This window comes from Triticum aestivum, chromosome 3D (assembly GCF_018294505.1).
Source record: "Triticum aestivum cultivar Chinese Spring chromosome 3D, IWGSC CS RefSeq v2.1, whole genome shotgun sequence".
Classification (NCBI taxonomy): Eukaryota; Viridiplantae; Streptophyta; class Magnoliopsida; order Poales; family Poaceae; genus Triticum; species Triticum aestivum.
In genome coordinates, this window is record NC_057802.1 from 846,592 (window position 1) to 873,728 (window position 27,137).

Sequence of the window (27,137 nt, forward strand, 5' to 3'; positions counted from 1 at the left end):
CATTGTTATGTTGAAACCAACCTCATTTGAGTTCTCAAAATGCCCATGGGAATTAATTTAGTGGTCCAACAGCTTTTAAATTTGCCTTTTCAATTTCTAAAATTGGTTAGCCAACTCCTTTTGACCCCAACCTTTTTGTTCCATCTCAAGGTGTTGTACTAGATTCACGTGCCAAGTTTTGTTCAAAACAAAACTCATTTGGTGCTAAAAGAAAATGCAAAACAGAGGAAGAAATTGGAAAGCAGTTAAAAAAAAGGAAAGTAAAAAAAAGGCCAGAAGCTACTGTGCAACTAGGCTCTAGTTGCACAGTGCCACGGCCCAGCCCATCTGGGGGCTTTCCCTTACCTCTGTTCACCTGAGGCGTGGTGGCCGCCGTTCGACCGCCCGCGGCCAAGGATGGCCACGTGGCGGCCACCCGCCGCTCCCCCGTCGCCTACTAGGTCGCCCCCGACCTAAACCCTAACCCTAACGCCCGCAGTTCCCCTCTCCTTCTACATGTTGCAAGATGGAGATGGCCAGAAGCGTAGTCTTCGACAGGACTAGCTATCCCCCTTTTATTCTGGCATTCTGCAGTTCAGTCCACTGATATGCCCCTTTACACATATACCCATGCATATGTAGTGTAGCTCCTTGCTTGCGAGTACTTTGGATGAGTACTTACGGTTGCTTCTCTCCCTCTTTTCCCCCTTTCCTTTCTATCTGGTTGTCGCAACCAGATGTTGGAGTCCAGGAGCCAGACGCCACCGCCGACAACGACACCTATGACACTGGAGGTGCCTACTACTACGTGCAGCCCGCTGACGACGACCAGGAGTAGTTAGGAGGATCCCAGGCAGGAGGCCTGCGCCTCGTTCGATCTGTATCCGAGTTTGTGCTAGCCTTCTTAAGGCAAACTTGTTTAACTTATGCCTGTACTCAGATATTGTTGCTTCCGCTGACTCGTCTGAGATCGAGCACTTGTATTCGAGCCCTCGAGGCCCTTGGCTTGTATTATGATGCTTGTATGACTTATTTATGTTGTAGAGTTGTGTTGTGATATCTTCCCGTGAGTGCCTGATCTTGGTCGTACACATTTGCGTGCATGATTAGTGTACGATCAAAGCGGGGGCGTCACAAGTTGGTATCAGAGCCAACTGCCTGTAGGAATCCCCCTTTCCAACTCCTTGGCCGAAGTCGAGTCTAGTCATTGAAAAACTTTTACTAACATGGCTGTGTGGCTTACGGGCCCACGTCGCCATTGGGTGGTATTAGGATCTTTTATTCCTCGTCTATACTCTGGGACTCTGAGCTCTCTTCTATTCGGGTAAATTGATTTTGCTAAAAACAAAACTAACTTTAGGTTCTCGAAAATACTATCTCCCGGGGAGCCCCTTCAGTCCAGATGATCGCCGACTGCATCAGAAGATTTCGAAGATACTCTCCGATATTCTCTAAAGACCTTGTGCCCGTTGCCTTTGCAATTCCCTACCACCAAAATATCCCTATGGATAAATACTTACACCTGTCATTCTTACTTTTATTCCCAGTCGATCTTCTTAATACAAAATACCCCGAGAATACTTTGTGCCTACTGCCTTGCAGTTCTTTGCCACCTGAATACCCTACGAATAATTTCTCGCACTTATCGAGTATCCGCTCATCCCCAAATGATTCATGTATTACACAAAGTCTTCGAAATACCATTCGATCTTTCGAAAATCCTCAGCAACCTATTGCTCTTGAAATTCTTGTTTGCTTGCATTATGGTTAATCCCATAAGTCTCGTAATCTTATTGGCATCTCTTGTCATTATCATTTTGAGACCGTTGATTCAATTTGTTGCGATGCTCGCAATCCTCAATCAGATCCTAGTATTCATCCTTCCGACTCAGACGTCATTTTAAACGTGAGCTGGATCTCGACCAATCAAATTTGCCATCGATTGTACCCCTAAGTCTACTCAACTTATCCATCCCTAATCAGAGCGTTTGCTTCTGATCCCTTGAATTTGAAATTATAATTCCTTTGCATTGAGCTTTGAGTTAGTCAGTTGTTTCTATAATCTGATCTCCTGGCATACTTTCTTCGTCTGGTTGAGTACTAATGCTCACATCAGATCCCTTGTGGACCACCAGACCCTTTTGTCGGATCTTATCCGACAATGTCCTTCATATTAAATAAGCTTGTGAGATTTTCCTCGGATACCTGATGCCTTTGGTAAATTGTATCCTCTGCTTTGTGAACCATGCTCTACTTTTGAGCTTGTGTTATTTACTCCTGAAGTTTGTAGTATATCTTACTACGATGCCCCGATGGGTTGAACCTATGCCTTCCTTAATCTGTGTGAACCCGAAAGAATTCGCGGGACATACTTATCTGGTATTGCACCAGGTAAAACTTTCGACAACTAATGTCATTATTAAAATACGAGAGGCGAATGGAAGGTTATGCAATGAAGAAGTGGGAGTCGACCTTGAACCTTTGTGTTCATGCCCATGGACACGATGTAGATCCTATCATGGAAGCTTCTTATAATAATAACTTTTTCCTTGATATAATATCATCTGGTATATGTGAATTGATCCTTTGGAATCGTGGTTCTGACCATGATTGATCTCCTTTGATTCCATTTCTCAGACGAGATGAAGTACTTATCTTCTACGGATCAATACCCCACTTCAACCTCTACTTTGATCTGTCGTCGAGTATTACCCCCTGGTATCTCGAGATTATCACGGAACTGCATAACTTCTTATGAGTTCTCCATCAAGTATTACATTCTCACTGATTCCAAATTTTCACAGGCTCCGAGTTATTAAACACTCAAGGACATCGATAACTTAATCGAGTCCGCATCACGATTAAACAACTCTTAGTAATCTCCTTTGTTTACGAGTTCGTACTCGATCACGTCATCCCTAGCCTGCTCGGCTATGTCATTATCTTGATGATTTTAACTGTGCTACCTGGTCTTTATTCCCGGAGCACCACTTTCGACGATGAGCTAAGCTTACGTCGATTTTCCTCGTCATATCATTTCGCCTTGAACAACAAGCTTGATTTCGAGTTTGTGTCGTACCCCTGGTTCCAATAACTTTTCGCTTCATCATTCCTTTGACTTGATGTCATCGCCGATCGATTACCTCTTCATAAATTCTCGCTACAAATGTGACGTGAACATCATCAACATTCTGAGCTCTTCCAAGATATCTATCGAATTCTGGATGAGAAATACCATCCTTGCCCTCGATGATTTGTTTTATCATCGACCATTTTATTGCCTTCCATTCAACACAAATTTGTTCGTGTTTTGTGTTGTACCTTGATTTCCTTGCTATCTAGCTTATGATATGTTCTACCTTGGAGTATTACCATCTTTTATGTCAAGAATGTCGTAAGAATTTCACCACCTCGTATGACATCTTGGTATAGTGATACTTCTCCCCATCACCATTCTTTCTTGATCCCCGTGTTGTTTCTAAAAGGAATACCAACCAATGGTCTGTGAGGTGTAAATTCTAAACTTCTAGCAACCCTATTGCTTTGAAGTTATTGGTCTATAGTTTCATTCTACGTCTATGGCTTAATGAATCATCATTCGAACATTGATTGTGCTACCTAGCCCATATTTCGGGTGCACATTTCAACCAATGTTTAACTGTGTATGTTTTCCTCGAGCATACATCATTAAGTCATTCGATCTAGCTAATGTTATCTCCTTGTTCACATAGTGGTGGAAATCCATCTTTTGGAAATCTCGAGGAATTGTCGCTGAGTCCATCAGCCACCCCCTCATCCTCCCCTTGGTTTAATGATGAACCCTTGTTTCGGAACTTGCTTTCATAGTTCATTTCCCGAGAATCTTACAATGTCATCCCATCAATTTGTGTTGCACCTTTCTTCTCAGACATCCTGAGTCTGAGGTATCCTGACACCAATCAGATCTGAACCTCGGTCAGATATGATGGTTGGAACATATTTCCAAGAGTTATAACATTGGTCCCTACATAACTCGATAAGGTGGTGTCTTTGCTTAGCACCCCTAGCCAGAGGACCTTTTTTTATAATTTCCTTTTTAGCAAGGTTAACCATTCTTCCATGAGGAAATTGAAAGACTTATTCTATATGTTGTTCCTGATGAATCCTTGTGTATTCCAAGTCTGTCTTTTGCTTGAAGACCATGTCAATGCTATCTCGAAGCATGTCTGTGGTACTCCGAATTTTAGTAAGAACATTTGAAGCACAATGCTAAACTTTCTTTATCAATTATCCAAACACCGTTGTATGGGTAATGGCATGAAATTTCTCTCCTCTTTCCTAAAGGGTTTTCTACGTTATATCCCGACATGGATATCATGCTCTGCTTACCCTTGGGAAGAATATACCCTTGAAATATGTGTTTAAACACATTTTCCTTTCCATTGTTCTGTTTAATCTGATAACGATATTTTCCTTTCCATTCTTTTGTTTAACCCTTCTTGAGTTCTATATGATCTAAGCAGTAATATTCTCCTGCTTATGTAAACACCTCGGTTTACAATTCTGTCAGCAAGACCCTGTTACTATTGTTGATGACATCCCGGTAGCCACCGATGGACGAGAACTTTGCCTAATGGTCCGCCTCGTTTCAACGAGCAGGAAAATGGTTCTCTTCGTCCCTCACCCTTGGTACCGATGTTGTTGCCGACATAAAAGACAGGCTATCCTCTTACATGCCTTACTTACATGATCGTGCAAGACATTACTGCCCTTTCTACTTTTAACCCACATGGTGGGCCCATAACCCACAGTTCCACAGGATCGAAACCTGACTCTCTTGTACACCCCCTGTTCCCAAAGTTATTCCTCACACTTGGCTTCGTATGTAATTCACGTGCCACCTTTCGTGAGATCGTCAATTTTGGTATCAGACACAACACTTATTCCCATTGCTCTGAACCCCTTTCACCCTCTCTTTCAAGCAACGGGCGGTTGCCTAACCGCTTGGAGCTTCTTGTTGCCCCTCCTTACCTTGCTCTCGATAACTTTCTTGAATTTCAACTCGAGAGATACTTCTGCCTCATTCCCTGAATTGTACACCAGATAATTAATCCTATAAGGATCAGTTCTCCCGAAGTTACTCTTTACTTCCCCACTTAAATCTCGGGACGAGATTTCTTGTAGTGGAGGAGATTTGTAACACCCCCAGTGTCATGCTACAGTAATCTCATGCCTGATGATGCCATGTCATCATAATGAAGTTGCTAATCCTTTGTTTCAAACCAAACTCAAATTCAAATTTAAAATGCAAGTCAAATATTTATTTCTTCAAGCAGTAAAACAAAAATGTTCACATTGTCCTATAAATTCCCCTGACCATTGTTATGTTGAAACCAACCTCATTTGAGTTCTCAAAATGCCCATGGGAATTAATTTAGTGGTCCAACAGCTTTTAAATTTGCCTTTTCAATTTCTAAAATTGGTTAGCCAACTCCTTTTGACCCCAACCTTTTTGTTCCATCTCAAGGTGTTGTACTAGATTCACGTGCCAAGTTTTGTTCAAAACAAAACTCATTTGGTGCTAAAAGAAAATGCAAAACAGAGGAAGAAATTGGAAAGCAGTTAAAAAAAGGAAAGTAAAAAAAAGGCCAGAAGCTACTGTGCAACTAGGCTCTAGTTGCACAGTGCCATGGCCCAGCCCATCTGGGGGCTTTCCCTTACCTCTGTTCACCTGAGGCGTGGTGGCCGCCGTTCGACCGCCCGCGGCCAAGGATGGCCATGCGGCGGCCATCCACCGCTCCCCTGTCGCCAACTAGGTCGCCCCCGACCTAAACCCTAACCCTAACGCCCGCAGTTCCCCTCTCCTTCGCGCCGCTCCTTGCTCCCCCCATCATCCCGAGCGCCTCCGTCGCCGCTCGCCGTCGCAGCCGCGGCTACCGACCTCGCCTCGCCTCGCCGACCTGTCCAGCAGCTCCGCCGTCGTCGACTTCCTCGTCCCCGTCCACGAGCGCAAGCCGGGGAGCACCGCAGGCAGCGGATCGAGCCGCCCTCCTTCCGCCTCTGCTCCGGCGATCCCCTTCGACTTCGGCGACGCCTGCTGCTGCTACTAACCTTCTAGGGGCTTTACGTAGCCGCCCGGTGAGCCTCGCCTCTCTCCCCTTCGTCTTCCCGCCGTTGTCGTGCCCGTAGGTGCCGTTCCCCACATGTCCGAGCTCGCCTCCACCGAGCTCGTCGCCAGCCACATTCCGGTGACCGAACGACCGCGCAAGTGTGTCCATCATGCTCGCCCGCACGCGTAGACGTCGTACATGCTTAGCACCGCTTGTTTTGCTCGCCGTTGCGCCGTTTGCAAGCTCGCCGTGCCTCGGGTCTCCGCCGTCCATGTCACCGGCGACGACTCCGGCCATCCCTGCTCGCGTCACCACCCGTGTTGGACGCGGCGCTCTCCACTCGTTCGAACACAAGTCACGGCGCGTGTTTTGGCTTGCTGTAGCGAAAGTCCCGACGAACTCCGGCGAGAAACCGCCGCGGACGCGCTCGCCGGAGCTCCTCCGGCGCCGGCCCTGACCTGGCGTGGCGTGGGGCCCGCCCAGTGCCGCTGACAGTGGGCCCCTGCGCCTTTGTTTGACTGCGTTGACCACGGTCAACGCGGGGTACTATTCCCCAGCCACTGACATATAGGCCCCACCACCTAATTAGGTTAGTCAAACGTTTTTAAAAATAAACTTAATTAGTTAAAACCTGATCAGTCACTAACAGGTGGGCCCAGTAGTTTTACTAACTAAATTTAGATTAGTTTGAACTCTGTTTAACCCACTGTCTATGACAGGTGGGTCCCCCGTGTCAGTTTTGACCAGCCAACAGGACTGTTGACTGCTGACGTCACTCATACGTCATGCTGACGTCATATTCCTTTTCTGTTAATTAAGTAATTCCAGAAATGATTAAATCTTTAGAAAATCATATCTTTCAATCCGTAACTCGGATTAAAATATTTTCAACATGAAAGTTGCTCAGAACGACGAGACGAATCCGGATACGCAGTCTGTTCGTCCACCACACCTCCCTAACCTATCGAACTCGCAACTTTCCCCCTCCGGTCCATCTGTCCGAAAACGCAAAACATCGGGAATACTTTCCCGGATGTTCCCCCCCTTCGCCGGTACCACCTACTGTCGCGTTAGGGCACACCTAACACTGCTCATTGTCATGTCACGCATCGTCATGCTTATGTTTGCATTGTATTTACTGTTTCTTCCCCCTCTTCTCTCCGGTAGACTACGAGACCGACACTGCTGCTGCCCAGTTCGACTACGGAGTTGACGACCCCTCCTACTTGCCAGAGCAACCAGGCAAGCCCCCCCTTGATCACCAGATATCGCCTATTCTTCTCTATACTGCTTGCATTAGAGTAGTGTAGCATGTTACTGCTTTCGGTTAATCCTATTCTGATGCATAGCCTGCCATTGTTGCTACAGTTGTTACTCTTACCTGCAATCCTAAATGCTTAGTACAGGATGCTAGTGTTCCATCAGTGGCCCTACACTCTTGTCCGTCTGCCATGCTATACTACTGGGCCGTGATCACTTCGGGAGGTGATCACGGGTATATACTATATACATTATATACATGACACATGTGGTGACTAAAGTCGGGTCGGCTCGAGGAGTACCCGCAAGTGATTCTGATGAGGGGGCTGAAAGGACAGGTGGCTCCACCCCGGTAGAGGTGGGCCTGGGTTCCTGACGGCCCCCCGACTGTTACTTTGTGGCGGAGCGACAGGGCAGGTTGAGACCACCTAGGAGAGAGGTGGGCCTGGCCCTAGTCGGCGTTCGCGGATACTTAACACGCTTAACGAGATCTTGGTATTTGATCTGAGTCTGGCCATTTGGTCTATACGCACTAACCATCTACGCGGGAGTAGTTATGGGTATCCCGGCGTCGTGGTATCAGCCGAAGCCTTCTTGACGTCAGCGACTGAGTGGCGCGCGCCGTGTTGGACCGTGTTGACGTAACCGCCGTGATCGTGTGGGTTGCTAGGTCTGCTCTCGGCCGCGTTCGCAACGTGCAGGTGTGCATAGGGCGATGGGCCCAGACCCCTGCGCGCTTAGGATTAGACCGGCGTGCTGACCGCTCTGTTGTGCTTAGGTAGGGTTGCGACGCGTTGATCTTACGAGGCCGGGCATGACCCAGAAAAGTGTGTCCGGCCAAATGGGATCGAGCGTGTTGGGTTATGTGGTGCACCCCTGCAGGGAAGTTTATCTATTTGAATAGCCGTGTCCCTCGGTAAAAGGACGACCCGGAGTTGTACCTTGACCTTATGACAACTAGAACTGGATACTGAATAAAATACACCCTTCCAAGTGCCAGATACAACCCGGTGATCGCTCTCTAACAGAGCGACGAGGAGGGGATCGCCGGATAGGATTATGCTATGCGATGCTACTTGGAGGACTTCAATCTACTCTCTTCTACATGTTGCAAGATGGAGATGGCCAGAAACGTAGTCTTCGACAGGACTAGCTATCCCCCTTTTATTCTGGCATTCTGCAGTTCAGTCCACTGATATGCCCCTTTACACATATACCCATGCATATGTAGTGTAGCTCCTTGCTTCCGAGTACTTTGGATGAGTACTCACGGTTGCTTCTCTCCCTCTTTTCCCCCTTTCCTTTGTATCTGGTTGTCGCAACCAGATGTTGGAGTCCAGGAGCCAGACGCCACCGCCGACAACGACACCTATGACACTGGAGGTGCCTACTACTACGTGCAGCCCGCTGACGACGACCAGGAGTAGTTAGGAGGATCCCAGGCAGGAGGCCTGCGCCTCGTTCGATCTGTATCCGAGTTTGTGCTAGCCTTCTTAAGGCAAACTTGTTTAACTTATGCCTGTACTCAAATATTGTTGCTTCCGCTGACTCGTCTGAGATCGAGCACTTGTATTCGAGCCCTCGAGGCCCTTGGCTTGTATTATGATGCTTGTATGACTTATTTATGTTGTAGAGTTGTGTTGTGATATCTTCCCGTGAGTCCCTGATCTTGGTCGTACACATTTGCGTGCATGATTAGTGTACGGTCAAAGCGGGGGCGTCACACCACGCTAGCCCACCCGACCCCACATATATTCGTCCCCATTCGCTCGTTGGACCAAACCCTAGCCAATTCACACTTCTTTCCCCTCTGCCACCCGATCTCACCTCCGGCGATATCCTGCCGCCTCTGGCATGGCGGGCAGCGGATCTGATTCTGACCAGTCCAGATCCGTCGACTGGGGTGTCATCATGTGCGGGTTGGAGGAGGCAATGGCGGTCCGCATTGCACTTCGTCGCTCCAGGGAGGACAGCGCCCGGCCGACGGACGGATCTGTCCGGCGCGACTCCATAGCGTCGGCTCAACGGGCGCTCGGGTCCTCTCGGGCAGGATCATCGCGGTTCCGACTACCTGAAAATCTCTCCTTCCCCATCACCGAACGGGCAGACTACAAGTCCCACTGGAAACGGGCAGCCCGTTGTGGGAAGGAGAGGATAAGGGCCGTTGAGGCCCGTATATCACGAGAAAAATGGCGGTGGGGGATGAGGTTGATGCGGCGGCGCGGGTGGCTGGAGAGAAGGAAGCCATCTGCACCTGCATTGTGAAGAAACAGCAACGGAGCAACATGCGCGTCCTCACCCAAGAGCAGAATCGGGCGGTCTATGCCATGGCCGGACTGCCATCGAAAGAGGAGAAGGAGAAAAACGATGATGAGGACACCTCCGGCGATGAGCAGATCGGGCTCGATCCATAATGCGTCTTCGACCAATACTTCCGCGAGAAGGACGGCAAGGGCGCAGGGAAGGGCAAGGGCAGCCGTGGATGATCTCCACCATAGCCAAACATGCCGAATTTTGGTAGTTTGATGGCATGTTAGTTAGTAGTGACAGAGTAGCCAGACGATGTGTGTGCATGAATGTAGTTGCATGAGTTTGTATGAATTTGAGATATAATAATTGACGTGTCCGGATCTGAATTGCATTATTTAAGGCGTGACCGGTCAGTGTCTGCGAACGCGTCCGGGCATTAGAGAGGCCAGATTTGTCTATCGCAGCTGTAGATGCTCTTAGCAATGGAGATTCAAGGATCAAAGCATAGTTGTGCTTCACGGGTAAGCACAACTATGCATCCCGGAAAGTGAAAAGCACGAAACATGTTTCTATTTTTTATTCCTTTTTCTTTTTTTTTAAAAAAAATTGTCAAACAAATTAATATGGAATCTAGTTTCAAAGATCAAATGCAACGGTGACATTTGGAAGGGGTAACTAGTGATAAGCCATGCATGCATGCATGCGTCGACCACGCATTTCTTGGATGGATGGTTTTTGGATGTGATAAGCCATTCATTTGTTTGCACATTCTTCATATTGGTGAAAGGCACATCGATATTATGTGCATATGCCAGAAATAATAATCTGGGCTTGACGCGACGTATGCGGAGGGAGAGATAAGTTGTTTGTTCGTATACATGTATGAGGGAGATGGAGAGAGACAAAGGGAGAGAGAGAATCTTTGTTTGTATACATGTGTGTGAGAGAGAGTCTTGGTTTTTATACATGTGTGTGTGGTGCTTATTGTCATACATAAATTCAAATTCAAACACATTACGGGTTGTGAGCTGTAAAAGTAGCAAAATCATCATTGAATAGTGCTGAATAGTATTGTCACTATTATTTGCTGAATTTGCCTTTACCATTGCTCACATCTCGTAATGTGTTTCAACTCAAAATTTCTTATGGCAATAAAACATCACCATCTTAAAATCTCATGTTTTCTTTTAGATTCTTCAGAAACCTTAAAATGAGATATTCACCAAGTTTTCTTTAAATGTTGTTTTCCATGTGATATTCTCTTTCACGTGATATAGACATGAGCAATGGCAGCCTGCTGACCTGAAAACAAGACATCCGGGCTGGGCTGTGGCTCTAAATTTTAACGGAAGCCCAGTCCAAAAACCCAACCAGAGTCGATTGCTCAAAGCTCAATCGTGGATCCGTCACCTTGGGTCACCACCGATGATACCGATGCGGCGGCGGAGGAATTTGAGGACAATATCGCCAGGTCCGTGTCGGTCGGACCGCCACCGCCGTTCATGCCTCGCCGCGACGATAAGGGCGACACGTCCACGGCCGGCGCCGATAGCGAGGAAGGTTCCATTTTGGGTCCGTGTTGGAGATGCCCAAATATTGTGTCAGTGTCAACGAGGCTTCTCCACGGGGATATACTGTATAAGAGAGAGAGAGAGACGTGGCTGGCACAATTCTGGCATAGCCAGAAGCAATCCAAGGCACCGCAGCTAGCTGATCAATCTTGGTGTTCGTCAGCCTTGCTCGCGTCACCGGCGTGACGCATGCATGCCATCCATTCACTGAACTAATGCGGTGCCACGGCGCCGGCCTGCATGGAGATCGAGCCCATCATTACTCACTTCTATCCCTCTTGTCTAAAAATAAGTGACTCAACTTTGTACCAATTTTACTAATACTAACAAATATGAAGACACAACAGCACAATGGCAAACAGACGAGCAAGTATAATAGCATGCTTAGAGCCTCTACAGCCACGGTCACCTAATTTGACCCCTATATGCCCGCGGACGCGTCCGGGCGCGTCCGCTGAAGGTGACCGGACGAACCTCATTTCTTCTGTTCCACAGCCGCATCCCTCGTATGTCTTACCCTAAATCCATGCAAACGGTGTTCCTACGTACTTGAGAATAGAACATAGCAATCCGGCATAGATAACATAGTCCGATAGTCGGATACAAAAGATGTCGGCCGAGTTCATCACTTTACAGTACTAAATATCAACTAAAAGTGGAAGGGGAGGGGATTTCACCACTACCTCCATGTCAGACGCTTCCCCTTGGGTTCTCGACATAGGCATCAGCTGCTCTGGGCGTGTCATCATCGTCGTCGCTGTCTGAAGCGGAGGAGGAGGAGGAGGAGGAGGAGATGATGATGCCCTCCAATGCGACGAGCTTCACGGTACTGCTCCTCCCGGAGTCGTGTGGCTCTCCGACGCTGTCGCCTGCTGCCTCGCCGACCGCTCCGACTCCTCCAGCGCCACGCAGAGCGCTTCGCATCTTTACGGCGACGGATGGCGATGCAGAGGTCCTTGTCGTCGTCGCTTGCCAGGGGAAGTGGTTGTGGCGCGGATCTGCTCGATCCTCCCTCGGATCCGCGGTAGTATATCATCCGGTTTAAATGAATATCATCCGGTTTGTTTGATTTTGCATAAAATTTGTCATTTTTGTTGAATTTGGTTTGAAATGTAACATGACATATGCGGCTAGCTTTTGATGGCATCCGTGCGGCGGACTAGTCCCCACCTGTCCGTGCACGGATGCCGGAGCAAATTTGCGGGTCAGCGTTGGAGATGCCCTAAAGTGAGGCCACATTAGATTTTTGCCTAGTTGAAAGAGAGAGATGATAAACGGGTTGTAGAATTACAACCGGCTGTAGCATGTGCTCCCACACATTTTATGAGAAAAAAAGATGGGTCACATATTAATAACATACTAGTATGATTAACTATTGTACAAGTGGACTATTAGTTTGGCTATATTTGACGTGCCAACTTTATATAACTAGTTGTTGGCTAGAAAATGCCCTTTTGACCCCCGGGTGTATATACACCTGATATGAAGATTTTTTTAATAATTATGATAGAAGTAAAAAATGTACAGAAGTTTTTTAAATAAATTTGACTTTTTTAACTAGCATATAATAAAAAACCACAGTTGATGTCGGGAAAAAACGGCATTTAATGGTATATAGAAGACAATATTTACACTATTTTGACGTAAACTTTTGTATTTAGCCCTCAAGTCAACAGGGTTTTTTCTTTTGTCGATTTTTTAAAAGTACAATGGAAGGTCAAATTTATTTCAGAAATATTTTTATTTTTTATGTAATTACTAATATTTTTTCTATATAAGGTGTATATAGACCCAGGAACCAAATGTTCCTATCATCTGTTGGCTATGCTATTAGAGAAACTCCAACAGGTCCCTAAAAAAATCCCGTAAAACTGCTTTTACACAATGGTAAAAGTGCATTTACACAATGTCTGTAAATTTTAGAGGAAATTTCCTGAGAGCTACATTTTTCAGATCTTGTAAACTTCTTCCCCTAAATCTGTTTTTCTTTTACTTTTTATTAAACAAAACTAGATAATTGCATAGGGCCCTCCGGTCAGTGGCACGCATGATGACATTCTGGCGACGACACAATGACTTTTTGGCGGTGCAGCGGCGCGGCGTGAATTTTCAAGTGGTTAGCTTGCTGTCAAAAGTTTACGGGGAGCGAAACTTCCCCAAAACCAAAGGAAAGTTGAGGTCCTGTTTTGGTAAATTTATTCTACATTAAGAGCGTCTACAACTGGGCGCCCAAAACCCGCCTCAAACGCCCGAGCTGACGGCCCGGTCACTGACCGATCATGAATACACGACCCAGACGGGCTCCTTAAACGGGCCTCAAATGCCCGGACTGATCGGCACCCGTCATATCCAGCCAAATATGGGGCCGATATGGGCGCGCCCGAGCGAGCCCTGGCACGTCCGCCATGTCAGACTGATGATGGGGTCCCACATGGAGTCCCCCGGAAACCCGATGGTCCGATGGACGTCTCCTCCGGTGGAGGGTGTGAACGCCTAATGGCGCCGCTCCTGCTCGCCGCCCGAGACCAAATCCGGCTATTTAAGTCGGCCGGTGTCCCCCAACCCTAGCCGCATCCACCTCCTCCCTCTCTGAGCCGCCAACCCGATCCCATCCACCACCTCTCTCCCTTGTCCACCGCTCTTCCCACGCCCTCCGGCTTGACTATGGTTCGGCAAAACAAGACTACCTATGCTATGCTCACGCCAAAACGCCGGTTCCACTACTGTAGCCACATATATACCTCACTTTTTTATCATACACTATTGGTGCTGCCAACTCCAATTATTTTAGCACGTATTAAATTATTTCAAGAAATTATCACTTTGGCTTGTGCTATTTTGTGTAGACAGATCACATAATCACTCGGCGTATGACCTCGCCGCTACACGTGCCGACTTCGTCTCTCCACCGACTCGGGCCTCGCTACACCCATCTCATCCAATTGCAACCCCGCCATACCGACCTCGTCGTTCCACCGACTTTGAATATATCTCTGTTGGTGATGTATGCACTATGGTGATGAGCATGTTCTAGCACGAAGTTTTCATTTAAATTTGCAGTACCAAATTAAGGAACCAATTCTGCGTGAGGTACCACTCTCTCGTAGAAAGATATTGTGGTACGTATAACACAAGCGCTTTTTGCTGCAGAAGATTTTACAGGATCTGCAATATAGATCGCTTGGCTCTGGTACATGGTCCATGGTCCAGAGCGTGGCGTAAAACGTGATCACTTGGCTCTGGTAAATGCACTTATTTGGCATGCATCTGTCTTGCTCTGGGTCCACAACTTGGTCTGGGGCCTGGCCAAGGTACGGCCACCCGAAAAACGTGTGTGAGTTTTGTTTTCCTAGTAGCGTAAAAAAATGTTGTACAGTAGCTATTCTGCGGTCAGGAGAGTAAAGACAGTAGATCTTATCTGGCGGAATTTTGTTCTACAAGAAGGCCTTCGGAGTAGCTTTATTAACCTCATTAAATCAGGTTTAAATCGTGCGTTAAAAATCTAAATATAAAGCTAACATGTGAGCTCAACCACAGAGACGGTGGATCAACACAGCTCTGTACGATGACGTCTTAAGAAATGACAATGACGATCTAAGAGAAATAACATGAACTTTTTTAGCATTGCTCTAAGAGAATATCTCCCTCTTCAACCGGCAATCCTTGTAACGCCGATCTTAGACGTCGCTGCGTTAGAGGAAAAAAAAAGAGCTCTTTTTCTTTTCTTACAGTAAGTTCATTGTGGTGAAGAGGGACAAATAATGCCTAGCTTGGTACCAATGGCAGCAGGCCCACTCCCACTCAATCATGCATGCATGCTAGCTGTATATATCGCCCACGCCGAGAAATATACGCTCGATCGTACGTGAGTTTAACCAATGGATCCATGCATGCACACGCTGCTGTCACCTTTGTCACTCAAACACACGGAGCTTTGCAATACGTTCGTACGCTGCTAGCTGCTAGCATAACAACAACACACAGCTGCAAATGCAAAGCTCCGTTGAAATTTCTCCATCCCTCTCCAACCACTACTGTAGCATGTGCACGTACTGAAATCCATTACTGTAGCCACATATATACCTCACTTTTTTTAATACATTTTATACCTGGCATATTTCCCATACTCTCATAGGCCTAGGATATATCCTCAGGTCCCCTTCCGGCCGGCCACGCCACACAGGCACTCGTTCTTCTTCCTCCATCTCATCCTGCCTAGCTAGAGCTGCCTCCATGAAGCTAGCAGCTGCCTGCACTTCGGTATCTTCCTCTCCATTACGTTTAAATTAAATTTCGATCTAGAGTATTAAGACCGCGGCTGCTGATCCATCTCTACCTGCTGAGCTAGATGGAGCTGAAGGCTAAGCCGGCGAGGCGCGGAAAGAGGACCAGGGCAAGCGGCGGCACAGCGGTACCGGTGAAGAAGGAGTTGGAGAAGGAGAGGAGGCAGCGCATGAAGGCGCTCTGCGAGAAGCTCGCGTCCCTCATCCCAAAAGAACACTTCCCCCACACTGTAATTAAGAACACACTTCTCTTCACATGCTATTTTTTTTCTAATTACATATAACTGAACAGTGTGATAGCTTTTTTTTCCAATAAAGGTTGGATTTACCTTGTTCTTTTTTATATATATACGAGTAGTTGATAGCTAGTTTGTTGTTTCTCTCCAATTCTCCATGTTTATATCTTGATCTCATCCTGTCCAGGTGGTAATGAGTTTATATATTGTGAATATATCAGTGGAGAATGGTAATTAAGAGTGTTTGTTGGGCATTTATTTTCACTTTAGGTACTACTATACGAAAACAAGTGCAAAGTACAAACACATTGTGGATTAAAGGAAATCCCCAGAAAAAATACGCGAAGTTTTAATAGTGGGTTATGGCAAATACCGGCAGAAGCATTAGCACCCTAAATTGCACTATAGTAGTGCTCTAATTGGTGCTGGTTGATTTAGCATGATGCCCGTCTAAACGCTATAGCGCCGGGATAATGAGCTATTTGAAACTATGGGTTTACACGAGATGCTATGAATAATATAGTTTCAAATCCAAAAGGTTTGTTATGTGTAATCACATGCATCACCATGAATAGATTGGAAGAAAAATACAACTCGTGTAATATCAAGAAAAAGGGTGGCTATCAGCCAAGGAAATCATGTCATCAAAAAAAAGTTAAATTCACTTCATAATGTGTTCATATTATTGTTCCTTTAATGCATATATAGGATACAATGACCCAGCTAGGCAGCCTGGATGTGGCGGCATCATACATCAAGAAGCTCAAGGAGCGGGTCGATGAGCAACAACACAAGAAGACCTCTATACAAGCCATTGCTACCTTACTAGGAGTTAGTGGCATCTCGACTCCCAGTATCACCGCTACCACGAGCGGTGGCGCAGGGTCAGAAGGAGGAGAAAAATTGGAGGCATGGCCACTAATGGTGGAGGTGCGGCAACCCGGCGATGCAAGCATGGAGGTGAGACTGATATGCAGCGCGGAGAGGCCTATCAAGCTCCATGAGGTGATCACCATTCTTGAGGAAGAAGGAGCCATCATCATCAATGCTAATCACTTTGTTGCTGCCCACAGAATATTCTACACTATACACTCCCGGGTACGTAAACGTATTGCGCACGTAAGTCCTAGAATTAAGACTTCGACCAATAATTAATTATACAAATAAAATATAGTTTATGCGGAATGAAAAGTGTATCATTAAAAGCATTATTTTCTGAACGAACTGATTTTTGTGTCAAAATATTATTTTATTTCCTTTTTGGAACCTTGGAGCGATAGCATTATCAAAAATATGTGTTCATATTTGTCTGACGGGTAATGTTAGTTTCTAATATAACATTAAACTGAATTAACGACATATATAGAAGTAAAAGGCACAAAAGAAAATATAAGAGTGTCCCTGTGCAAATGTGAAACTTAACTGCAGAACTATAAATTCCTCTCCAATCATATTTTTTTTGGGTCTATAGAACGATAGAGAGAAACAAAAGAAGCGGGGAAGCTAGCCCAAAAGTTTGAAAACAACCGTACACAACATGACATCCACACCTTAATTGATTTCCTTTTTTTCTGTCCTTCTCTTGTAGCCAGAATGTATGTGCTAAATTTAGTTAGACACGTCTGCAAAAAATTGCCTTCTGTGATGGAGGATTGGTTTCAATCTAAATATCAAATTATAAAGTTTTCTAATTTGCATCAAATTAAGTTAACTAATTTCATAAATTTCTCTCTTGTTATTGTGCAGGCCTTCAGCACTAGAATTGGCATAGATGTTTCAAGAGTTTCCGAACGTCTGGGAGCATTGGTATTATAGTAAGTCGATTTGTGTAAAAAGGGAAAAATCACTTAACTGTATAAAAAAACATCCCACAAATGGTACATGATGTCTATTCATTAACTGACTATGATTAGGGATGGAAACACATTAACTAGCTAGTAAAGGTGTTGAACTCACAACATGATTAATGTATGAAAAAATATGTTGATCAATCTTCGATCTACAATCACCCTCTATAATTTGTATTAACAAGTTTTGGGCTATAATAGCTTGTTGTACATGTTAAAATATAGAGTTGTAAATGTGGTGTACGTATACTTCGGCTAACAACAACAACAACAACAACTGGAGTGCATGCTCCCTCTCCAAACAATAGCATCCGTGTCAGTACATCACTGGAGAACTTTTTTGGAAAACAAAATTTTGGAATTCATTCATGTACTAATTGCTCGATATCTAGATTATGGTAAATGTTTGGTTGTGTGATTGCATGGTCGAGATGCCTGGACAAATCCGCGAGTTATGCAATATGTATCCCGGACCAAAAGAGCAGCGTGACTTAACAATAATTATTTAACTAAACAGCCGTAATTTCACCATGACATATAAATATTATTTCCTTAGTTAGGTACTGGTTCCGGCGAGATTAAAGAAATTAGCCCTCATGGATGCACAAGACCCTTTTCAGACTACATATATTTTGCACTTGCACGTTGAGAACAAACTAATTTGGGAAAGGAACAAATACCTTGAACATCAAGACTATGGCCGGACATTGAAAGTTAAGTTAATAATTCTTTGACAAAAAGAAAATTCTAGTTTCTGAACTAATGAAACATTGTACGAAACAGAGGAAAATATATGTGGATATTGGGGTGTGTAAGGTAGAAAGATTTAGTAAAGTATGAATCGTGCATAACAAATGAATGCATACTCGCACTGGCTCAGCAACTATATTAATGTTTATGTTCCAAAAGAAAAATAGAAGTGATGCATGGAAGGGAGAGCTAGGTGTGTATGGTAAATGTTTGGCTGGGTAATTGCATGGTGGAGATACATGAACAAATCTTTGAGTTGTGCAATGTGTATCCCGGATAACGGGCGCACGGCTGGGACCAAAAGAGTAGTGTGACTCTTTTTTTCTCTTTTTTTGGAAAGAGCAGTGTGACTTAACAAGAATTATTTAACTAAACAGCCGCAATTTCGCCAAGACATATAAATATTAGTTCCTTAGTTAGCTAGTGGTTCCGGACAGGTTTAAGAAATTAGACCTCGTGGATGCATGATGCCTTTTTCAGACTACATATATTTTGCACTTGCACGTTGAGAACAAATTAATTGGGGAAAGGAACAAATGCCTTCAGCATGAAGACTTTGGCCTGACATTGATAGTCAGGTTAGTAATTCTTTGACAAAAAGCAATATATGTGGATGTCAGGGTGCATATGGTAGAAAGATTGAGTGAAGTATGAATCGTGCCTAACAAATGAATAAATACCATGCATTGACTCAACAAAAAAATTGCGGGGTGACTCAGCAATATGTTGATGTTTATGTTCCAAAAGAAAAAGAAAAGTGATGGATGATAGGGAGAGCTAGGCCGATGTTACATGCATGGAAATGTGCCGAATGAAGATGTGATTGCGTTTGGACCCATGCTCCACTTCGCTTTCTTCCCCGTTGCCAGAGGGTGATTGGGCGGGGCTGCAATGTTAACTTTTAAAAAGTGTCGAATTTGACATGATTTTTTTAAAGGAGGTTAAACCCATAGTCTTTGCATCCCTGTGATGTAGACAGACATGATATCCTGATCAAAAGATGGTGAGATTATGACTTTAAATTATGACATATTTAGTTGATCTTCAGGGCAAGGTGGTGCACGGATGAGTATAAACTCCAACGAAAAGCCGCATGTGATTGCTTACTTTAATTGTTATTGTGTCATCTCACCGCCTTAATTACATCAAATGAAACCAGCAATACATTAATTCATCTTCAGTTAACTAATTGCCACAGCTACATCTTCTTTTATTAATTAATTGCCATGAGCTATACAAAAGTGCTGAAATTAGGTGAATTGACAACTCCTATACACGTCACCTTCAGGTCTACATTACATATAGAGTGTGAATGCAAATATGTATAGATTTGTATAGCTCGTGGCGACCAAAAGTAAAAACCACAATTTTAAAATCTGTCAACTCTCTGCTCAACGCGCTAAAGAGTATGTGTACTCTGTCTCATTATGAAATCAGCAGCTTAGCAATGGAGATTCAAGGATCAAAGCGTGATTAAAATATTTCCCAGCCGTGATCGTGTACCAATACTATACGCACTTTGCACCTTATCAAGTACTCCCTCTTTAAATTAATATAAGAGTTTTAAATCACTAGTGATCTAAAAGATCTTATGTTAGTTTTACAGAGGGAGTCACTAATTATTCTAGCTATTCTTTTTGTCCTGGCTAGTTGACACGAACCTACTTCAAAAAAAACTTACACTAATATCTTCGTTCAACAGGACATGCATGCCATTTTAAGCTATTTCGTTGGTGGTTAGATATGCCGTTTTAGGGTACTGGCCCAAATAGTGATGTTACGAAATTTTGTTCCCTCGATTATTTTTTCGGTCTCTTAACTCCAATAACAGAAAGTGAGCATGGTGAGACAAAAAGAAATTAAATAGAAAAATAAGTATCATTGAAAACTTATTCCAATAAAATAAAGATTTGTGGGAATTTTAAAATACCAAGATAAAAACAATTATAACAAACCGGTTTATACTAATCGACATGAAGTCCAGACACAGCCTGTATCACATCGTCACGAAATACGTTGCTCTGCCTTGAACCCATAATTGGTGCATACATAGCCGTCTCACTGCCCTGTCAGTCTACATCTCAATTCCGATGGAGTAACTAGTTTGGTTTTATGTGGAGACAGACGTCGAAATCATCACGTGATCATTAATTAAGTACTGTGACTTCTCTATGATCCATATATCGTGCAAGGCATGGGGGTGCATGATTGTGAAAGGCAGGCCCCCTTTAATAAAAGTTGCTGAAGGCTGCTTGGAGCACTTATGGTCGATAGGACACGCACGTTGATAGTGACTATATTTCTTTTTTACTTCCTAATGATAATGATTGGGTTTTTGTGTACATAGTGTCCGTATATACAAGTGTGTAAAAGCGAAGCTAACAATGTTGGGTTTTGAGATAGCTGACCACAGTTGCACAATTCATTTGCTACTTAACATTATTGATGTTTTTGTTCACACAGGAGAGAAGATAACCGAAGGCATGTATAGCACTATTTGATCTCCAACTATTACTCCCATAAAGAGTACATGTCTTACTGGGCAGCTCGAGGGCAAACAGAGCCTCCCAGCCGTCTGTTGCCGGGTGGCTTGCGGCGGTAGGCTCTTGGGGGTGATACAAGCCTTTCGATCTGCCCGGAAGGCACGCACCCAGGCGATCCGACTGGCAGGTCGATGACAGGTGGACCGAGGGCGTGCGAGTGATTGGGCGGGGCTGAAGAGAACATTCCATTTGTAAATATTTGTACATGTTTTATTCGGCGAGTGGAAGTGATTGCGGTACTTTTTGTCACACCAATATCTTTGGTGGTATATATTGATTGAACCACAACACTGTAGAGTGCGTGGCCTCTCAAACCAATCCTTCATCTTGCTTTAGTGTTTGTAGTCGTGACTAGGTGGTCTACGGATCTAGATGTAAATTTTGTTATTTCTGGTGTTTGATGTACTACCATATTTGAAGATGAATAGATCAGAAATTTCCCCGCAAAAAGAAACAATCTGGTATGGTGGTGTGGCTGCTGTGTTAGTATGTCATAGATTATGATAAATGTTTGGTTGTGTAATTGCGTTCTGGAGATGCTTGAACAACTTCACGAGTTGTGTAATATGTATCACAGGTTATCGATTGCACGGTCGTGACCAAAAGAGCAGTGTGATTTAACATTAATTAAATAACTAAACAGCCGCAATTTCCCTATGACACATAAATATTAGTTCATTAGGTAGCTATTGGTTCTAGGCAGATTAAAGAAATCCGACCTCATGGATGCATGAGGCCTTTTTCAGACTACATATATTTTGCACTTGCACGTTGAGAACAAATTAATTGGGGAAAGGAACAAATACCTTCAACATCAAGACTTTGGCCTGACATGGACAGTTAGGTTAATAATTCTTTGACAAAAAGCAAATTCTAGTTTCTAAACTACTGAAACCTTGTTCGAAACAGAAGACTGAGGGAAGTATGAATCGTGCCTAATAAATGAATATATACTACGCATTGACTCTGTAATATGCTGATGTTTACGTTCCAAAAGAAAAGGAGAAGTGATGCATGAAAGGGAGAGCTAGGCCGATGTTACATGCTTGTAAACGTGCCGAATGAAGATGTGATTGCGTTTGGACCCACTCCACTTATCTTTCTTTCTCGTCGCCAGAGGGTGATTGGGCGGGGCCGAAAAGTCACCGTGAAGGAATTAATCTACATGTCCATTTGTACATATTTTATTTGGCGCGTGGAAGTGATTGCCCTATTGTTTTTTCAAATCAGTAATTCTTTTATTAGATTCTTTTCTATTGTGATTGTTTCTTACAACAATAGCTCTGTAAAAGGTGAAAAATAACTTTATGCAAAAGAAAATATGGATCAGACATATAGATTTAAATGAAGAAATATGGCACTTGGATAACAATGTTAACCTTTCCAAAGTGTCAAATTTGAAATGATTTTTTTATAGGAGGTTCCCAGCCTCTGGATCACTATGATGCGCACCTACATGATTTGCTAAACAAAAGATCGTGAGATTATGAATTTAAATTATGGCATGTTTAGTTGATCTTTTCTGGGCCGAGGTGGTGCGCGGATGAGTATAAACTCGACCAAAATGTTGCATGTGATTGCTTAATTCAATTGTTATTGTGTCACTCTTGCCATCTTAATTACATCAGACGAGACCATAAGCAAATTACTACACCTTCATTTAACTAATTGCCACAACTAAATCTTGAAATAATTAATGAATTAATTAATTGCCACTAGCAATACTAAAGTGCTTAAATTAGGTGAACTGACAATTCCCGTGAATACAGAGTGTGAATGGAAATATGTACTTATAGTTTTTTATAGCCCGTGGCGACCAAAAGTCAAGACCATAATTTTAAAATCTGTCAACTCTCTGCTGAACGCGTTAACATCGAGCATGTGTGCACTGTCTCATTATGAAACCGGCAGCTTGGCTATGGAGATTCGAGGATAAAATATTTGCCGCCCATGATCGTGTACCAGTACTATACGCGCTTTGCGCCTTATCAAGTGGCTAACTATCTAGCTTCTCTTTTTTTGTCCTGGCTAGCTTACACTAATCTCTTGATAGAAAAAACCTTAAAGTAATCTCTTGAGAGAAAAAGCTTAATTCGACAGGACATGCATGCCATTTTAAGCCATCTCGTCGGTGGTTAGAGTATGCCGGTTTAGGGTACTTGCCCAATAGTGATGTGACAAAATTTTGTTCCCTCAAACTTTTTTCGGTCTCTTAACTCCAATACTAGAAAGTGTTACAATGAGCATAGTGAGACAAAAATAAATTAAATAGAAAAAATAAATATCAATGGAGACTGATTCCAATAAAATAAAGATTTGTGGGAATTTGAAAATACAAAAATAAAAGCAAGCAAAACAAACCGGGTTATACTAATCGTCAGGAAGTCCAGACACAGCCTGTGTCACATCACCCCGGTGCGTCACGGAATACGTTGCTGTGCCTTGAACCCACAATTGTTGCATACATATATTATTATCTGAAGCTAATCAACATATCCAATGTTGCATACATAGCCATCTCACTGCCCTGTCAGTCTATAACTCAATTCCGATGGAGTAACTAGTTTGGTTTTATGTGGAGACAGATGTCAAAATCATCACGTGATCATTAATTAAGTACTGTGACTTCTCTATCATCCATATATTTTGTGCAAGGCGTTGGGGTGCATGATTGTGAGAGGCAGGCCCCCTTTAATAAAAGTCGTAAAGGCTGCTTGGAGCGCTTATGGTCGATATGAAACGTACATTGATAGTGAATGTATTTGTTTTTTGCTTGCTAATGATAATGATTGGGGTTTTGTGAATATAGTGTCTGTATATACAAGTGTGTAAAAGCCAAGCTAACAGTGCTATTATTGCGTTTTGAGATAGCTGACCACAGCACCGTATATATGCAGCACACACGATTGCACAATTCGTCTGCTACTTAACATTATTGATGTTTTAGTTCACACAGGAGAGAAGATAACCGGAGGCATGTATAACACTGTTTGATCTCATCAACTATTACTCCTATAAAGAATGGTGGAGTACCCGTCTTACTGGGCAGCTCGAGGGCAAACAGAGCCTCCCAGCCATCTGTTGCTGGGTGGCTTGCGGCGGCAGGCTTTTGGGGGTGATGCAAGCCTTTTGATCTGCCCAAAGGACACGCACCCGGGCAACCCGACCGGTAGGTCGATGACAGGCGGACCGAGAGCGTGCGGTTGATTGGGTGGGGACGAACAGAACATTCCATTTGTTCATATTTGTACATATTTTATTCGACATGTGAAAGTGACTGCATTATTTTTTACACACCAATATCTTCGGTGGTATATATTGATTGAGCCACGACACTGTAGAGTGCATGATAGGCGTCTCAAATCAATCCTTCAGCTTGGTTTAGTGTTTGTAGTCGTGTGTAGGTGGTCTATGGATCTAGATGTAATTTTTATTTTTTCTGGTGTTTGATGTACTACCATATTTGAAGATGAATAGATCGGAAACTTTTACTCAAAAGAAACAATCTGGTATGGTGGTGTGGCTATTGTGTTAGTATGTCGTAGATTATGATAAATATTTGGTTGTGTAATTGCATTCTGGAGATGCCTGAACAACTTCGCGAGTTCTGCAATATGTATGGCGAGTTATCGATTGCACGGTTGTGAGCAAAACAGCATGTGATTTAACTTTAATTAAATAACTAAACAGCCGCAATTCACCAGTGACACATAAATATTAATTCATTACGTAGCTATTGGTTCCGGCCAGATTAAAGAAATTCGACCTCGTGGATGCATGAGGCCTTTTTCAGACTACATATATTTTGCACTTTCACGTTGAGAACAAATTAATTGGGGAAAGCAACAAATACCTTCAACATCAAGACTTTGGCCTGACATTGACAGTTACGTTAATAGTTCTTTGACAAAAAGCAAATTCTAGTTTCTAAACTACTGAAACTTTGTACAAAACAGAAGATTGAGGAAAGTATGATTCGTGCCTAATAAATGAATATATATACTACGCATTGACTCAGCAATATGTTGATGTTTATGTTCCAAAAGAAAAAGAGAAGTGATGTATGGAAGGGAGAGCTAGGCCGATGTTACATGCATGTAAACGTGCCCAATGAAGATGTGATGGCGTTTGGCCCCATGCTAAACTTCACTTTCTTTCTCGTCGCCAGAGGGTACCAGCAAGGAATCAATCTACATGTCCATTAGTACATACTTTATTTGGCGTGTGGAAGTGACTGCCGTATTATTTTTTCACATCAGTAATTCTTTGATTAGATCTTTTCGATTGTGATTGTTTCTCGCAACAATAGCTCTGTAAAAGGTAAAATACAACTTTATGTAAAACAACATGTGGATCAGCCCACATATAGATTTAAATGGAGCAATGTTGCACTTGGATAACGATGTTGACTTTTACCAAGTGTCGAATTTTACATGATCTTTTCCGGAAAGGAGGTTAAACCCGCGGCCTCTGCATCATTGTGATGCACATAGACATGATATCCTGATCAAAAGATCATGAGATTACGACTTTAAATTACTACGTCTTTAGTTAATATAATTTGCCGGGCCGAGGTGGTGTAAACTCCACCAAAATTCCGCATGTGATTGCTTAATTTAATTGTTATTGTGTCACTTATCATCTTAGAAACCATAAACACATTATAACATCTTCAGTTAACTAATTGACACAACTGCATCTTCAAATAATTAAAGTGCTTAAATTAGGAGAATTGACAACTCCTATAAACGCCACAGTCAGCTGTACATTACATAAAGTGTGAATACAAGTATTCATATGTATAATTTTGTATAGCTCGTGGCGACCAAACGTCAAAACCATAATTTTATAATCTGTCAACTCGCGCTAACATCGATCCAGCATGTGTGCTCTGTCTCATTATGAAACTATATCAGCATCGGCAGCTTAGCCATGGAGATTCAAGGATCAAGGTGCGATTAAAATATTTGCCGGCCGTGATCGCGTAGTTGTACTATACGCGCTTTGCACCTTATCAAGTATAGAGCTAATTATTCTAGCTTTACTTTTTGTCCTGGCTAGCTTACACAAACCTTACAGTAATCTGTGGATAGAAAAGCTTAATTTGACAGAACATGCATGCCATTTTTTTTACCGTCTCTTAACTCCAATACCAGAAAGTGTTAAAATGAGCATAGTGAGACAAAAAGAAATTAAATAGAAAAAGAAATATCGATGGAAACTGATTTCAATAAAATAAGGATTTGTGGGAATTTGAAAATTTCTACTACTTAAAAAGAATATAAGGTTCCCGTTTCACCTTTCTTCCCATCACCCCTTCGTTCAACCTTCCCTGTATAATAATAAATCACCTTAATTTACTTACCTTGTAAACCAATTCTACTTTAATTTACTTACCAAACTTCTAATTAAAATATAAGATAAATCACGAGAAGAATTGGATGAATATTTATTTACCGGCCGTGATCGCGTAGCTGTACTATACACGCTTTGCGCCTTATCAAGTGGCTAACTAGTCTACAGTAGCTTTTCTTTTTGTCCTGGCGAAGCAACTTTTCAGGAAAAAAAAAGCCTTACAGTAATCGCTTGATAAAAAGCTTAATTTGACAAAACATGCATGCCATTTCGTCGGTGGTTAGAGTATGCCGTTTTGGGGTACTGGCCCAATAGTGATGTGACAAATTTTTGTTCCAATAAAATAAAGTTTTTTAGGAGTTTGAAAATACAAAAATAAAAACAAGCAAAACAAACAGGGTTCCAGACAACATACACAGCCCGCGTCGCATCACCCGGGTGCGTCACGGAATACGTTGCTCTGCCTTGAACCCACAATTATTGCATGCATATATATGAGTATCCGAAGCAAATCAACATATCCACTGTGGCATAACCCTGTCAGTCTATTTCTCAACTCCCATGGAGTAACTAGTTTGGTCTTATGTGGAGACAGACGCCGAAATCATCACGTGATTATTAACTGGGCATTGTTACTTGTCCATATGATCCATATATTGGAGGATGAGTTTGGAAGGCATGTGTGCATGATTGTGAAAGACAGGCCCCCGGAATTTGCCTGCCCGGCCCCTTACAAGGAATTCGATGAGGCGGCGGACGAGGTGTGGGGCAAGACCGACGATGAGGAGGACATTGCCGTCCCCGCCAAGGCCACGCACAACCGCCACGACCACGAAGCCAGCACGTCGGCGGGCGTCGCAGACAGCAAGGAAGAGCGTGCATGATAGGTCTCCGATACTTGGTGAACCGTTACCCTCGCCACACTCCATTGCACATGGCCGAGCAAAGCAACAACGTGGTTGCGCAGTGGAGAG

The 27,137-nt window shown here is 43.5% G+C and overlaps 1 protein-coding gene across 1 annotated transcript; it reads left to right on the top strand.

Moving 5' to 3' along the window:
* Positions 1–15,497: 15,497 nt before the first annotated feature.
* On the top strand, positions 15,498–27,047 carry LOC123081076 (transcription factor bHLH168). Its single transcript, XM_044504046.1, has 4 exons — positions 15,498–15,662; positions 16,377–16,766; positions 17,415–17,474; positions 26,826–27,047. The coding sequence occupies exons 1-4, from the start codon at positions 15,498–15,500 to the stop codon at positions 27,045–27,047; spliced, it is 837 nt and encodes a 278-aa protein (XP_044359981.1).
* The last annotated feature ends 90 nt before the right edge of the window (positions 27,048–27,137 follow it).